This window comes from Xiphophorus maculatus, chromosome 8, assembly GCF_002775205.1.
Source record: "Xiphophorus maculatus strain JP 163 A chromosome 8, X_maculatus-5.0-male, whole genome shotgun sequence".
Classification (NCBI taxonomy): domain Eukaryota; kingdom Metazoa; phylum Chordata; class Actinopteri; order Cyprinodontiformes; family Poeciliidae; genus Xiphophorus; species Xiphophorus maculatus.
The window spans coordinates 15,500,634-15,515,492 of NC_036450.1; the positions used below are offsets into that span (position 1 = coordinate 15,500,634).

Here is a 14,859-nt window from a genome sequence, read left to right on the forward strand (position 1 = left end):
TTTGTAGGGTACTACAACTCATAAGAATGTTCTAGAAAAGCAAATGCTACCCAAACTTCAAAATGTATGAAATGTGACGATGCAACGCCTTTTCGCCGGTATGTAGAGTGGCGTGTCATTGCACCAACTGCATTCATCGGCGATGCTGACTGACAGCCAATCGGCGTCGGCGGAGTGGTGGACAAGGCGATGACGTTGCCTCAAACTGATGTGTGCAAATCAGCGCCGGACAGCGTGCTGAATGAAACCAATCAGCGCCTTCCAGCGAACAGCTGCTCAGCCAATAGCAGACCTCCACGACAGGAAAGCAACAACGGCTTATATATGGAGAAAGCACACTTCTCTCAGCATCATTCTGAACAGGCAAGATCATAGAGGATACATAAGAAGATACGCAACTCATTCGGAGGGAACTTGACTGGATTGATTCATTGTCGAGGCCTTTAAATCGTTGATAACGCTGTAGTAACGGTATGTACATAAACCTATTATTTTAGAATATTGTGACATTTCGTGTCCCACTTAGCATAAGTGTTTTCCAAATCGTGTCATGTAACCAATGTAAAACGCTAGCAAAGCATTGACAACAATACAGTCTCGTTTTAATACTGCAGTTGCCATTTTAAAAAAAAACGTAGTTTGAATGCAGGGTGACTAGATGTTACATTTTTATTCGGTCTTCGTTCTTCCATGACATTAACTTATACACTACCCAAGAACTGACATTAATACTATTAATACTGTTTGAGATTAATACTATTTATCCTGCTATTCCAGCTTGTAATTTTACTTAATGTTTTTTCCCATGCATTTGGTTGTAATGGTTGTTTCCTGTCTCTAAATGGTGGGCAAAGACCACAAACTTCTATTGATCGGTTAAGGAAGGAGACCTCGTGGTGCATTCTGGATACTTAAAAAGTCTTGTTTTGTCTTTTGTAGGTTTTTCTCATTTCTGCGTCCAGAAAAAGAGAAGCAAAGATGAAGCTGTTGTGGCTTGTAGTGCTTGTGGTCGGCACCGTGCGCGCTGATGACGACGAAAAGAAGGACAGTGTGGGCACTGTCATAGGAATTGACCTGGGAACAACCTACTCATGGTATTAAGGAATTAAGTCACATTCAAAATTTCAGATGCCTTTTGAAATTTTTATTTTTTTTCTTCACTGATACCAAGAAGAGTACTCAAAACTAACCTCTCTTTAATTTTCAGTGTTGGAGTCTTCAAGAATGGACGTGTGGAGATTATTGCCAATGACCAGGGTAACCGCATCACCCCCTCATATGTGGCCTTCACCAGTGAAGGTGAGCGTCTCATTGGTGATGCTGCTAAGAATCAGCTGACCTCTAACCCGGAGAACACAGTCTTTGATGCCAAGAGGCTGATCGGTCGCACATGGGGCGACTCCTCTGTGCAGCAGGACATCAAATACCTGCCTTTCAAGGTGAGCTACAACTCTTAGCTGTTGCAGTAGTGGTCATAATTGAAGGGTTTTTATTTTATGTTCTCCAGATTCTTTTTTTTTTAACATTCATGTCCTATTTTAGGTTATTGAGAAGAAGAGCAAGCCCCACATCCAGGTTGACATTGGTGGTGGCCAGATCAAAACCTTTGCCCCAGAGGAGATCTCTGCTATGGTCCTGACCAAGATGAAGGAGACTGCTGAGGCTTACCTTGGCAAGAAGGTAAGAGATGTTTCCACAAATCACTTGATTTAGTTCTAGTTTCTAATAAATTAGTGAAACTTACAAAAATTGTTTCCTTTTGTGCTCAGGTCACGCATGCTGTGGTCACTGTCCCTGCCTACTTCAATGATGCTCAGCGCCAGGCCACTAAGGATGCTGGCACCATTGCTGGTTTGAATGTCATGAGAATCATCAATGAGCCGTAAGTATTTAAACAAGATACTGAAATTATAGGAATATTTTCATTTCTGCTGTATAATATTAACTTCTGGTTTTTACTTGCATTTAGTACTGCTGCTGCTATTGCTTATGGCCTGGATAAGAGAGATGGCGAGAAGAACATCCTTGTGTTCGATCTGGGCGGTGGTACCTTTGATGTCTCCCTTCTGACCATTGACAACGGTGTGTTTGAAGTGGTAGCCACCAACGGTGACACCCACCTGGGAGGTGAGGACTTTGACCAGCGTGTCATGGAGCACTTCATCAAGCTTTACAAGAAGAAGACTGGCAAGGATGTGCGCAAAGACAACCGCGCTGTGCAGAAGCTCCGTCGTGAGGTTGAGAAGGCAAAGAGGGCTCTGTCTGCCCAGCACCAGGCTCGTATTGAGATCGAGTCCTTTTTTGAGGGAGAAGATTTCTCTGAGACCTTGACCCGTGCCAAGTTTGAAGAGCTGAACATGGTAAGTTCAGTCTTCTTAAAAAGCTGCACAACAGTAATGTAACAAGGTTTCTCTAAAGTGGCTTACAACTTTCACTTCTTTTCACAATCCAGGACCTGTTCCGTGCTACAATGAAACCTGTACAGAAAGTCCTGGAAGACTCAGACCTGAAGAAGCCTGACATTGACGAGATCGTGCTTGTTGGAGGCTCCACTCGTATCCCTAAAATCCAGCAGCTGGTGAAGGAGTTCTTCAATGGCAAAGAGCCATCCAGGGGCATCAATCCTGATGAGGCTGTGGCATATGGAGCTGCTGTCCAGGCTGGAGTGCTCTCTGGAGAAGAAGATACTGGTAAGTCTTCTTTGCTTAGTTGAAATTGTTAAACATGATTAAAATAGCAAGTGTTTGCTTATCAAAAATTTGTCTGTCCTTGCAGGAGAAGTGGTCCTTCTGGATGTGTGCCCCCTCACCCTTGGTATTGAGACTGTTGGAGGAGTCATGACCAAACTGATCCCCAGGAACACTGTGGTGCCAACAAAGAAATCTCAGATCTTCTCTACAGCCTCTGATAACCAGCCTACTGTCACAATTAAAGTTTATGAAGGTAAGAATTGGACAGCACTCCAAATGCTTAATATAAAATTGATCATGATTGTAAAATGTTATAAAAGCCTAATCATTTACTTTTTTTTTTTTTTTTAGGTGAGCGTCCTCTGACAAAAGACAACCATCTGCTGGGCACCTTTGACCTGACTGGCATCCCCCCGGCCCCTCGTGGAGTTCCACAGATTGAAGTCACCTTTGAAATTGATGTCAATGGCATTCTGCGTGTCACCGCGGAAGACAAGGGAACAGGCAACAAGAACAAGATCACCATCACAAATGACCAGAACCGCCTGACCCCTGAAGATATCGAGAGGATGGTGAACGACGCAGAGCGCTTTGCTGACGAAGACAAGAAGCTGAAGGAGAGGATTGACGCCCGCAATGAACTGGAAAGCTACGCCTACTCTCTGAAGAACCAAATTGGCGACAAGGAGAAGCTTGGTGGCAAACTGTCAGATGAGGACAAGGAGGCCATTGAGAAGGCTGTTGAGGAGAAGATTGAGTGGATGGAGTCCCACCAAGATGCTGATCTGGAAGACTTCCAGGCTAAGAAGAAGGAGCTGGAGGAAGTTGTTCAGCCTATTATCAGCAAGCTCTATGGTAGTGCAGGTGGACCTCCACCAGAGGGTGCCGAGGAGCAAGAAAAAGATGAGTTGTAGGCAGGCTTGAAGTCTTTGGTTGCCCTTTTCCCTTTAAGTGGCATTAACATGAATTTGAACTGATGGGACTCAATTGTGAGAGGAGTGGCGGGGAAGGGGTGAAGATAACAAGCAACCATACTGAATTTTCTAAAAGACTTGAAAACAAACTTCAGTGTGAGAAATGTCCTTCGCTGCAAGGCGGAGATTTGTCAGCCCAGATGAGGCTTGTTGCTGCTGTTCTCAGGCAGTCCTAATGGGGGTTTTGTGAAGGGGAGGGGCTTATTTGGGTGGGCAAGTTATTAGTGGGTACACTTAGGATGGTGTCTGTGGGATCAATTTTTCTGTTCACAGGCAATGCTCAAAGTTATTTATTGTATTTCTGGAAAGACACTGAAATAAATGTTTCATACAAACTATTAGCTGGTGGTCTCATTAATTTGATATTTGCTGGATAGGATTTGCTTCAACACAAAACTCAGGGTTGGCACACAGTGTTAATTTATGGCTATAATCTCGTGTGCCCAAATTTTACATAATGGGATCAAAGTGATTAAAACTGACATTTGCAACAGAATACAATTGTACTTGAAACTGTCATCCTGCAGAAAATAAGAATTTTAATAGTGAGAATAGTTTAAAAGGCTTCTATTAACTCTGAAAATTGAACATTGAAATTTGAAACCTACATGTAAAAGTTGTCACTCTGTAATAAGCTGTCAGAGTTAAACATACAGGCAGCTCTAAAAATCAGTCTGACTTCTGGAATTTGCAGAAACTGACATGAACCTTGAATTGCAATAAAGGTTCACTTGACAACAGTCACAATGCAGTCATTATAAATAACGCCATGTGTGTCCATTCCTGCAAATGCAAAAGCCAGATTGATCGTCTCAAAGTCTGGACCATTGTTCTTCGTCCCATCTGCATTCCTCTCCCTACACAGCTGCCATGGCAATAAACACATGGAGTGGTCCAGGCGGTTTGGTGGCAACTCTCCTTCAAATTTCATTAGGGTCCATCTGCTCTTCTCTGCAAACACAGGAAACAGCATGACATGTCTGGTCTTAAGAAACATGGGCTCAAGAAAATGAAAACCAGGAAAAGGCAGCGTACCAGTATTAAATCTGTACATTGAGCTGATGGCACCATCTACAGTCAACCCTCCAAATATATAGATGTTTGCACCCTGTACCACAGCCGAATGGGCTGCAATGCCTGGTGGGATATCTCCTTTTGACTGCACTTTCTCCCACTTCATGATCCCTTTAAATATGGATTCCAATATTAGATTAGCCAGAATTTTCACAGTTAATATGTTTCACCTTAGTAAGAGGCTTACCTGAGTCAAGGGAATACATATCATTGAAGAACTTATCTCCAGCCATGCCTCCATGAATATAAATCTTCGAGCCAACAGCAGCTATGACGTGTCCGTGTCTGGATGCTGGTTGCCTACCTTGTGTTTCTGGCTGAAACCAAGTGGAAGAAACTGGAAAACATTCACACGCAATGCATTAAATTAGCATGAATCTTTTCTTGAATTTGTTACCATTGAAACAATGTTTTTTCAGGAACTGTCTTTGTCTCTCGTACTGTACATTTACACACACTGGTGAGATCAAGTTGTAGAGCTTTTACAGAGAGCTCCACAGTCACTGCAGCAATGTCTGTTGAAACTAAAATTATATCTTAACTCAAAGCGGACTGATTTTATGGTATTCTCTCCCGTCAATCTTAAAACAGTCGATTCCTCAATTGTCATACTAGATAGTTTAGAAGACAGTGCCATATAAATACTTAAACTGGCTTAATGAACAATTAGCCTGTATTTTTAATTTAATTTTTAAAAGTAGCTATTATGAAACCTATCCAATGTCACTTTCTCTTTGTAATGGATAACAGCAATGCTATTTATATGAATGCACCTTCCTCTTTTTTGAAAAGACTAGATGAGGCAAGGTGGTTATTAGAGGGAGTTGAGCAGCATTATGTACCTTGGACACTTACTCAACTTCGTACAAAGTTTAAGGAGGTGTCACTCTCCTTTATAGCCGAAAACTGCATGCCTAACCTTCTTTCATTCCATACTAGTATTATGATAATTAGATCCACTTTATCCACTTATAATCAGAATTTGTCAAAACCTTATTCTTTACATGGACCCTCCCTCAACTCCTCCAAAAGAAGTTAGCAATTATTTATTTATTTATTTTTTTTACAAAGTTTGTGATTTTTATTGGATTCAGTTAGCATTATTTCATATATTCCTCAGCATTCATTGCAAAATACTGTTTATTATGATTATCTTACAAAGCAGGTTCTTTGCTCTCTAACCTGTATCAAACACATGAAGTTTGGTGTCTGAGACGGGTGTAGCGCCTGCTTCCCCACCAGAAAACACATACAGTTTGTCCCCTAAGCAGGCTGAGCTGGTGTGGTATGTCCTGGGACTGGGAAGCTCCCCTTTTGCTTCTACATTTTTCCACTGAGGGTTCTTGTCTGGAAACAAAATAGACTTTACCGTTTTTATAGGAATTATAAACAACTGCTGATTAGAAGAAAATCTTAAGACAAGATTTACCAGAAAGTTGTAGTTTCTGGATACATTTGCGATTCCCCGTTTGCTGTGCCCCACCAAACACCCACAGGCACTGTGGACAGCTTTCGGACACAAAACTGCAGTGTTCATATCGGGCTTCTAAACCTTTCCAGTCAGATGTGATCCATTCATGATTATCTGGTAAAGAAGAACAAACATACAAATCCAGACTCATATATTTTAACTTGAAGGAGTCATTAGTCAAGTACATAACTAATGTTTCACTTACAAAGTCTAAGTGCCTAATGCTTTATCATATGCTTATGCAGAGATACACATTAAAAACTGTTCATGGATATTTTTACCTAGATTTATAGCATATGACTCTGAGAAACTGCCACTGGGATTAGCTCCCCCAACAATAGCGATTCTTCCTTTTCCTCCATCTTCAGAGGGAACAAATGTGCAGGTATTACCCACACTAACCCCTGGAGTGCTTCCACTTGGTATCAATGAATACCTGTTGACAGCAAAAAGGGTTTCAGGAAAAAAACCCAAAACAAGAGATCATTTCTATTCCTACATAAATGGTACAAATGATAAATTTTTACTATACATACCAGATTCCTTCTTTAGGTCTATCAAACGGGTCGAGCACTGGGAGAAACTCCATGGCACCCAATGGTGAAGTTAAGTCAATTTGGCGTTATTTATTCTTCATGTCTGCTTTGATTAGGACAATAATGGCAACATTTCCTTTGTAGAACGTTGGAGGAAACATTCAGTTTGCTCTTACGTAAAAACTTAGCACAAAACAAAAAGCGAAAACAATGACTGGCTTTTAAATGTTTTTTTTTCTTTTTAAAACAAGAATTATACATCAACTTTAAAACACTGTTGAAATTAACTTCGTTTAGCTAGAAAGCTCCAGGTGAAGACAGGAATAACAGCTTTACCAAGCTTAGCATGTGAAGCACTTCCTCCACACCTAGCTGCGGAGTGCGGAATAAAATGAGAACAAACTAGTAATCAAGATCATTTAACAGTTCTCTGACACTGTTCATTACGTGATGCTGTTTACATAGTTCAGTGAAGTTAAGACGTTTACTCACCAGCGTAAATATTCTAATTCAAATCAGGCATGAGCTTTAGGAAACAAATTATGCGTAGGTTTTTGCGTTAGCTACGCTATTTGGTCTGATTCAGACGTATTTGTCATGGTTTCGTGGCGCGCATGCTCTGTTAATTGCTTCGCTCTTTTTCTTCTTCTTCTTCTTCTTATTTTTCCCCTCTTCTTCTTCTTCTTCCTCTTCTTCTTCTTCCTCTTTTATGGCGGTTGGAAAGCAAAGTATTGATGTGCATTACTGCCATCTACTGGAGTGGAGTGTGGACCGGGACGCCACATGTATATTATCCCACACAAAACAAAACAAATTCTCTATATCCTTTCTATTAATTTTGTCGTCTTTTCAGTAGAGAACAAAAATATTCAGAAGTGGAAAGCTTTTTCAATAGATCTTGTATATTTAACTGTAATTTATTGTCTTGTAATTTGCATACTAATTCCCTTCTCTCAGCAGAATATTTGGAACAGAACAACAAAACGTGTTTTATTGTAACTTCTTGAAAACAAAATTATATTTTGTTGGATTTTTTCCTATTTTAAAGTAAAGTACTATTTAACCCTGCATGACCAAACCGTCATCTTTTCTATTTCGTCCTGTTCTCATTACACCAACTTTTCTTTGAATACTGTAAAGCCACCTGCCAGTTCTTTCTTCTTCCCACTGTTTCTGCCATCTTTCCGTAAACTTTTGTTTAATAATTGATTTGATTTCTCTTTAACTGTTTCGCTCTACCCAATGCAACACATTAATCCCGTATACCTCGGGAAATACGTTTTATGCTGCGTAAAACGTCAAAGAAGTAGAGCCGTTTTGCGTTTGCACCTGTCAGCCACCGTAGTTTGCAGATCGTTTCGCATATGATGAATGCGGTTTCGCCCAGTGTCGCTTGCTACGCGTTTGCACCTATTGGTTTTATTACTTTGACTAAACGAGGTAGGAACTTTTTTTTTTTGTCTTTTTTGCTAAGTCACGACTTTCCACAACTTACAATTCCGCTTGATGCTGAACGTAGACTTGTTTTCTTGTATGCACAGTGTTGACAAAGTGTAACATTCCTTCCCTATAAAATTTAATGTAAGTGTTAGAAGTCTATATTCCGGAAGACAGCTTTAAGAAAGTTTAAATATTTGGTTCACGATACTGGAATACAATGCGTTCACTGGGTATTTGTTGGCTTTATTGTTGGCTGTATATGTACGTAATGAAGTCGCTTCTTTAATTGAATATATGTTTCAGCTGTTAAAGTTGCAATCCTTACCTTTTGTGATTTCTAGTGAGTCCAAGTTACATTGAATGTTGAATGATTCACAGTCATCTTACCATGGAAAAACGGCAGTTCACATAAATCAAATGAAATTTAAAAATATGTACATTAAATGCATGAGAAAGAACCTGGTCAGTCAAGTACAATAGCTGTAACACAATGGTGAATTCCTACCGTTTTAGTTTTTTCAGTGTAGTAATTGTTTATTTTTTTCCCACTTGTTTTTGTTCATTGTATCATATTTATTCTGCCAGTTTTGTTAATGATTGAGTCACAGTTTGTGCAAATCAACATTGATGCTGTAACACTAATTGCAATTCACACTGAATCCACGAGGCTGTGCAGTTGTACAGTAAACCAAATTTCAGAAGTACAGATTTCATGAGCAATATTATTAACCCATCTACAGTAGGTGGGACTTTGCTTTACTGGCCAACATATTTACCTGATTTCATTTTAGTGTAATTCTGTTAACTTGCCTTCTGCTCTACTACATCTTAATTGTCACTCTTGCCTTTGTTTTTTTCCTCCTATTTTTTCAGGTACTGTTCTTTCATAATATGTGTACAATGTTAGGATTGTAATTTGCAGCACACATTTTTTTTTTAAAACATAGATTGAGTTTTATACGGCAACTATGGTTTCAGGTGAAGGTCTCTAGCTCTTGTTACTAACGACTCAAGAGCTAAAACATCTGTATGCTTGTCCTTTTTCACTCATTGTCATTTATTTTTGACTCGGAGGTTTGTTAGAAAACAAATAGCATCATGAAGACCAGGAAGCATAAGATAGAGCAGGGATTGAGTTGCAAATCCGTTGGAAGTTGCTACAGGTAATATAACGGCATCCTGAGCTTTGAACATCTTGTAGAGATCCGTTCAATCCATCATCTTAGAGTATGAGTGAATGCAAGCCTACCGAAACATGGCTAGCCACCTAAGCCAACAGGCTGGGAAAGGAGAGAGTTAGACAGAAACACAGACCAGAAGCACATGATAACCAGGGAGTAGCTGCAGAAACCTACAACTTCTGACAACTAATGTTTCCACAAATCTTGGGTTTATGAAAAAATTGGCAAGAAAATTGTTATTGAAGGAAAGTCATAAGAAATTCAATTTGCAGTTTGCTATAAGCCATTATTTTGGAAGAGAGAGTTTTGGTCAGGTGACACCTGGTGATGCCTGAGCTATTTCTAAAAGAAACATGAAGAGGAAATCTTGCCTAAAATTTGGCAGACATATCCCAAGTGACATGCAGCAGTAATTTTATAGGCGATCCTATAAATATTCACAAAGTATTAACAGTACTGAGGGAAGTTTTTTTTTTTCTTGAACACGTAAAATGTTTCAAACCTCCTGAGGTAGTAATAGTTTTGCAAGGTACTACATGTCAGCTGAAATGCAGAACATTTGTTATCAAATAAGTTTGTCTTCGTAAATGACTGACATGTGGAAGTCCTGTTCTGCTTCCCGTTTGGGAAAGCTGTGTAGGAGTTTCAGAGAACTCCTTTGTTTTCTTTTCCTTTGAGCTGATAAAGACCTATTGAATCAGGGATTTTTTTTTCCTGGCAGATCAGAATGAGGGGACAAAGGTGAATGATCAGGACTCCTGAGAAACAGACAAGAGACAGGATAAAGAGATAACTGGACAAAGGATTTTCGTCAGCCTAAAATAGTCTAATTGAGGATGCGTTATCATTGTGAGCATTGTGCTGACATAGACTGTATTGGCCAAGCAGCAGTGTCACTTTCTGCCAGATCTGTGCATCTCTTTTAACTACGGCTTTGATTTTGGTGCTTTCTTGGTAATCTGGTCAACTGGTAATCAGGATTAATATTGAAAGTTCATCCTTGGGTTACTAGTACACTGCTGCTCAGCAACATGTCCACACAGTGTGATGCAGATATTGCTGTTGTGTCACATTTCACCTTGAGGTGTTTTAAATCATGATGTACTATAATCTGGATTATTGCTGCATTAACACGATGCTGTATTGTTTGAGTTTTCTCTGGTATTAAACACATTTACAGATTATTTAACCTGGGTATTAACTGTTGGATTGTTGTCGTTGCAGCTTCCTCTGAAGTCGAGGTCTGTTGATGTTTTTAATCTCTTGCAAATTTGAATTAATATGAATTTGAATTATATTCTTTATCCTTTAAAATAAATACTTCAAAATGTCCTTGAACATAATCCTGAAAGAGTTTCATTGTTTAATTAAAATATGTCTAGCTTTTGAAGAAAACTTGAAAGCTCTTATTTGCCTATGAGAGCCATTAAAGGAAAAATCTGTGAACAAAGTGTGCTTTGGTTTAAACCAACTTTTGCTTTCACGAATAATGGTTTTTAATGACTATTGCAGTTGTTAACACCATAAATGTCTCCTGGAGATGTACTAAATACTTATGTTTTCTTTACAGTATATAGGGTAGTTTTTTACATTATTGGAACAAATTAACAAGTATAGCAAATATGTAAATAGGACTTGGTCTTTTGGTACAGATTAATTGCGTTCATCAGAATTTGCTAAAGCATAACATACTAAGGCAAAGGAGCAGAAAACTGAGATAAGAAATGAGGGGAAATCTAGCCTGCAATTGTAAAAGGTCATTTAATCCATAGAAAATCTGATTTGCGGTATGAAATACTATCCAGTGCTGACCCATACAAGGTCTGATGGGCTCTTGACAATCCTCCTCCCCCTTGCAGCCCCTGAGACTGTGTAACACATTCAGATTCATAAGACACAATCATGGTGACTGTCCATTCTTTCAAATTTGTTGACAGAGCTGATTTCCAGTGTTTTAAAAATAATCCTGGAAGCTGTAACTAAACCAACCATCTTAACAAAAAGTATTCTTTTGGGCACATTTACGATTTGGGATCTGCATAACAAACATATAGCAGGAGTCGGAGAGATTATTGAGCCTTTCTACTACTTTAGCCCAAAACAGATTAACAGATTTGTAGTCCCATAAACAATGTTGTACGGTTCCTAGTTGTGATTTCCATTTCCATCAGATATAATCTTTTTTCAGTTTTATTCTGTGTAATCTCACAGCAGTATAATATCTGTGTATGACTCTCGCCTTGTGCCTTCTACATATTTCCACAATCTTCCAAAATCCTCAGCCACTGTTCTTGTCCTGTGTTTGTTTCCAGATCTTTTTAAAACTTATGCATATATTGCTAATTGAGAGTGTTATTTTTCTCAATTTTTTTTTCTGATTCACAAGTATTGAAAAGTTGCTTTTCCCCCCAAAAATATAATAATTTAAACTAATGCTGACTAAATTTCAAATGCAAACACATCAGCGATCCTACGGATATTAAATTTTAATTATAAACACTAGTAGAAATAATCACAAACATATTTTTACTTTGGTAAAACCAAGTAACATACTTTTACTTTGGCTTCCAAAATAAAAGTATGTTTGTGATTATATTTATTTCCACAACTGTGGCTGCATCTTGTAAGTATATGCTGTATGTTTGCACACTCAGGCATGCACAAACAGGCATCGTGTTTCTTCCCTGTCCTGTTTATTGAGGCTGAAATCAACCCGTCTACACAAGCACACAGGCTCTGTCCAAGATGACTTGTCTTACAGTTTACCTCCGGAAGTCACCTGATAACTCTCCTGAGACATCTTCTTTGGTCATCAACTCATATGGTAAGAATAATTTTCTTTTCTTTGTTTTTTTTTAATGTAAATTATGCTGTCAAAATTGTGTGATTGTTGTGTGAACTTCGCAGCATATTTGTGCGAATCCAAAAAATGCAAGACTCTTCATGCACATTTCAGTAAAATATGTATTTTGTTTCTCCATCATTGAGCGTAAAGCCATGTTCTCAATGTTAAGTAAGCTCTTGTGTCATGAAGATCTGATGCTGACGACACTCAATCCTGCAGTGTCTATTAGGATCAGAATCCTATCCCACACAACAACTAGTAGAGTTGAGTGGAGTAACATCTTCCCTGGTCTGGTAATGAGGCCTCTCCTCTTTATCTGGTGTTGCATTGAATTATTTATTGAGGGTATTATCCAAACCAGGGAAGGGTGCACCTTCACTGTTTACTGACACTGAAGCCTCATTCATAATCTAGTATTTATCAGGAGGGATAAATGAATATAAATAAGGTATTATAGAGGTGTGGCCACATTACAGAGGTTAATTTGGGTATTTTATGCATGGGATGTTTGTGTGAATGTGTGAGGAAGAGGTCATGAGTGTTCTGGTTTACTACTTTATTTACTATGACAATATTACAATGAAACAACTCATATTTTTAAATCAACAAATAGCATTTATTTCTATATCTGTTTATTAAGAAAGATGAATCATAATGCAGATTAGGTCTTTTTCATGTTTTGGCATTTCTTCAGAATGACCCAGTGAAGGAACTCTATGGCTGTCCAAGCTTCAGGGTTTATAGAAATTAGAAATAATTTGTCTTTTATTTCTTGTTTCAACACTACTGATAATGAAAGTCTCTTGAAGAAATCTGTGATTGGAAATCAACCTCAAGATATCGACAGAACCAAAAGCCTTTTACATATTTTGGCCACCATACTACTCATTTTGAACGCAAACACAGGATGCGTACCTGTCATTTTTTAAATTCCCATTTAGAAGATTTAACAAAAGGCTTACTTAAATAGGAACTAGTTCCTACCTTTTATTTGTTTTAGCACATCTGGTACATACTGTGCTATTAAGCTGTTCATGTTCAGTCCGAAAGTCTTCTTGGAAGCTTCCCCTCACCTAAATGTGGGACTTACTGTTATCTTTAATAGTTTGTGCAAATTGGATAAACAAGTGAACACCAGCATTTATCAAAAACAAATCCTAACCATAATAATGTAAATTATTATGTTACAGCTAACATCAATTTTACTGCCTAAAATGTTAAAGCTTGTAAAATTTCTGACGCTGTTACGAAATGCTTGCTCTTTCTACTTCAGTCCTTATTTTAGTCCAATTTGACATGTGGCCTTTAAAAACTGGGTCAAGTTTTTCTATGAGCATTCAGAAAGCTTTTGTTTGGTACAGTGTGCCTGTCGACCCCTAAGAGCATTTCCTTTTGCTGCCAAGGAGTAATTTAGAGCCTTAAACTGAGTGAAGACCTAATGTTCTCTCCTCCTCTGGGGATTTGTGGATTCTCTGTTGTGTATTTTCTCTGATCTAGAGTGAATCCCTAGTCAAAAGTATGTTAAAGTATTTGTTTATCTGACAAACATACCAACCCAGCAGCTGTACAGATAAGAACACAGAAAAGATTATAGTAGTTATTGCATAAGTATTATTTTTTTCTGCTGCACAGTGCTTGCACCATCTGTCAGATTCTCCTTATCTATACAGGGGCATCTCAATCTTTTAGAATATTATTTAAAATTTTATCTATCCCAAGTTGCTTTTGTAGCAGTGTTTAGTTTGTCTGTATTGTTGTGACTTCATTTTGTCCTTCCTTTTTTTTATTTTCCACAGTCTTTCTATTGGATTCAGATCAGGCAAGTTTGCTTGTCAAACAGGCATAAAAGAACCGGCATTGGCTCTTTTGATAGTGTGCACTAGGTCCTGCTGGGAAATTAAATAAGCATCACCATGAAGCTTGTCAGCAAAAGTAAAACACAATGTACTCTAAACTTTTCTGGCAGATGGCTCCAAGGACTAGAATGAACCAACACAGATCGCAGGCTCCCTAAATCATCACTGACTGTGGAGATGTCACACTGGACCTCCAGCGACACGTCCTTCAGACTCTGGGACTTAATTTCTGAAATCTGGTTTGGTCTAAAAAGAAAACCTTAGAGCTCTGAGCAAAAGTGCAGTAGCTCAGGTTGGCCGATTCTGCTATAACTCTGGATCAGAAGCACCTTAACAGAAGAAATCCAATAGTTGTAGCATTTGTCCTGGATATGTCTGTGTGGCAGCTCTTACAGTGCAGCTAAAAGCTCTTAAAGTGCAGCTGCAATCCATATCATTTCATTTTCTTTTGTAACTTACTTCCTCATTGAGGGTTATTTTGACTGTCTACTGAACAACAGTCAAAGTTTGTAGTATTTTTTGTACTGTGTGGGAAACATGACATTTTTAAAAAACTTAAAACAATATTTAACAATTCTTTTTAAAATAAACAGAGGTTTTGGTTTACACTTGCTGTCAGTGGCTGCACTTATGCAAAGTGGTTATCCTGTTGTATCACAGTTTTCCACTAAATTAGTGTTTCTTTTGCCGCCACAATGTCAAGCATTTGTCGTCTTCACCTTTCTTTCTATGAATTGCCTGCAAGTCCTTATGGATAATGGGGCAATGCCTGTGTTGCCATGATTAAAGTGC

General features: G+C 38.6%; 3 protein-coding genes across 7 annotated transcripts in view; 2 read left to right on the forward strand and 1 right to left on the reverse strand.

Moving 5' to 3' along the window:
* Positions 1-333: 333 nt before the first annotated feature.
* On the forward strand, positions 334-4,002 carry hspa5 (heat shock protein family A (Hsp70) member 5). The gene is made up of 9 exons (XM_005803756.3): positions 334-471; positions 940-1,094; positions 1,208-1,439; positions 1,543-1,680; positions 1,770-1,882; positions 1,970-2,360; positions 2,453-2,690; positions 2,776-2,943; positions 3,042-4,002. The coding sequence occupies exons 2-9, from the start codon at positions 979-981 to the stop codon at positions 3,602-3,604; spliced, it is 1,959 nt and encodes a 652-aa protein (XP_005803813.1). The 5' UTR covers positions 334-471; positions 940-978; the 3' UTR covers positions 3,605-4,002.
* rabepk (Rab9 effector protein with kelch motifs) lies at positions 3,556-7,378 on the reverse strand. Of its 5 annotated transcripts, none has more exons than XM_005803781.2 (8): positions 7,238-7,378; positions 6,746-6,848; positions 6,491-6,645; positions 6,168-6,323; positions 5,921-6,085; positions 4,926-5,075; positions 4,700-4,849; positions 3,556-4,615 (listed from the first exon to the last, which is right to left on the reverse strand). In XM_005803781.2, exons 2-8 carry the CDS (start codon positions 6,796-6,798, stop codon positions 4,392-4,394), a joined length of 1,053 nt encoding a protein of 350 aa, XP_005803838.1. In that variant the 5' UTR covers positions 6,799-6,848; positions 7,238-7,378; the 3' UTR covers positions 3,556-4,391. The 5 variants fall into 5 exon arrangements, with proteins under 5 accessions (XP_005803838.1, XP_023194197.1, XP_023194195.1 ...); XM_023338429.1 differs by having other exon boundaries at positions 6,746-6,851; XM_023338427.1 differs by having other exon boundaries at positions 6,746-6,881.
* Positions 7,379-12,020: 4,642 nt separating this feature from the next.
* rgs3 (regulator of G protein signaling 3) overlaps positions 12,021-14,859 on the forward strand; it is a 133,339-nt gene continuing 130,500 nt past the window's right edge. Inside the window, exon 1 of the mRNA XM_023338425.1 lies at positions 12,021-12,190. Within this exon, the coding sequence (XP_023194193.1) occupies positions 12,112-12,190 (79 nt within the window). The 5' untranslated portion in view covers positions 12,021-12,111. The remainder of the gene's footprint in view (positions 12,191-14,859) is intronic.

Bases quoted from the DNA above. Each gene is read 5' to 3' on its own strand.
- hspa5 (XM_005803756.3), top strand. From the start codon at position 979: ATGAAGCTGTTGTGGCTTGTAGTGCTTGTGGTCGGCACCGTGCGCGCT. The intron at 1,440-1,542 runs GTGAGCTACAAC...GTCCTATTTTAG, and splicing joins TCAAATACCTGCCTTTCAAG to GTTATTGAGAAGAAGAGCAA. The intron at 2,361-2,452 runs GTAAGTTCAGTC...TTCACAATCCAG, and splicing joins AGTTTGAAGAGCTGAACATG to GACCTGTTCCGTGCTACAAT.
- rabepk (XM_005803781.2), bottom strand. From the start codon at position 6,798: ATGGAGTTTCTCCCAGTGCTCGACCCGTTTGATAGACCTAAAGAAGGA. The intron at 5,076-5,920 runs GTTAGAGAGCAA...AATGTTTTCCAG, and splicing joins ACTTCATGTGTTTGATACAG to TTTCTTCCACTTGGTTTCAG. The intron at 4,616-4,699 runs GTACGCTGCCTT...CTGTGTTTGCAG, and splicing joins AATGTACAGATTTAATACTG to AGAAGAGCAGATGGACCCTA.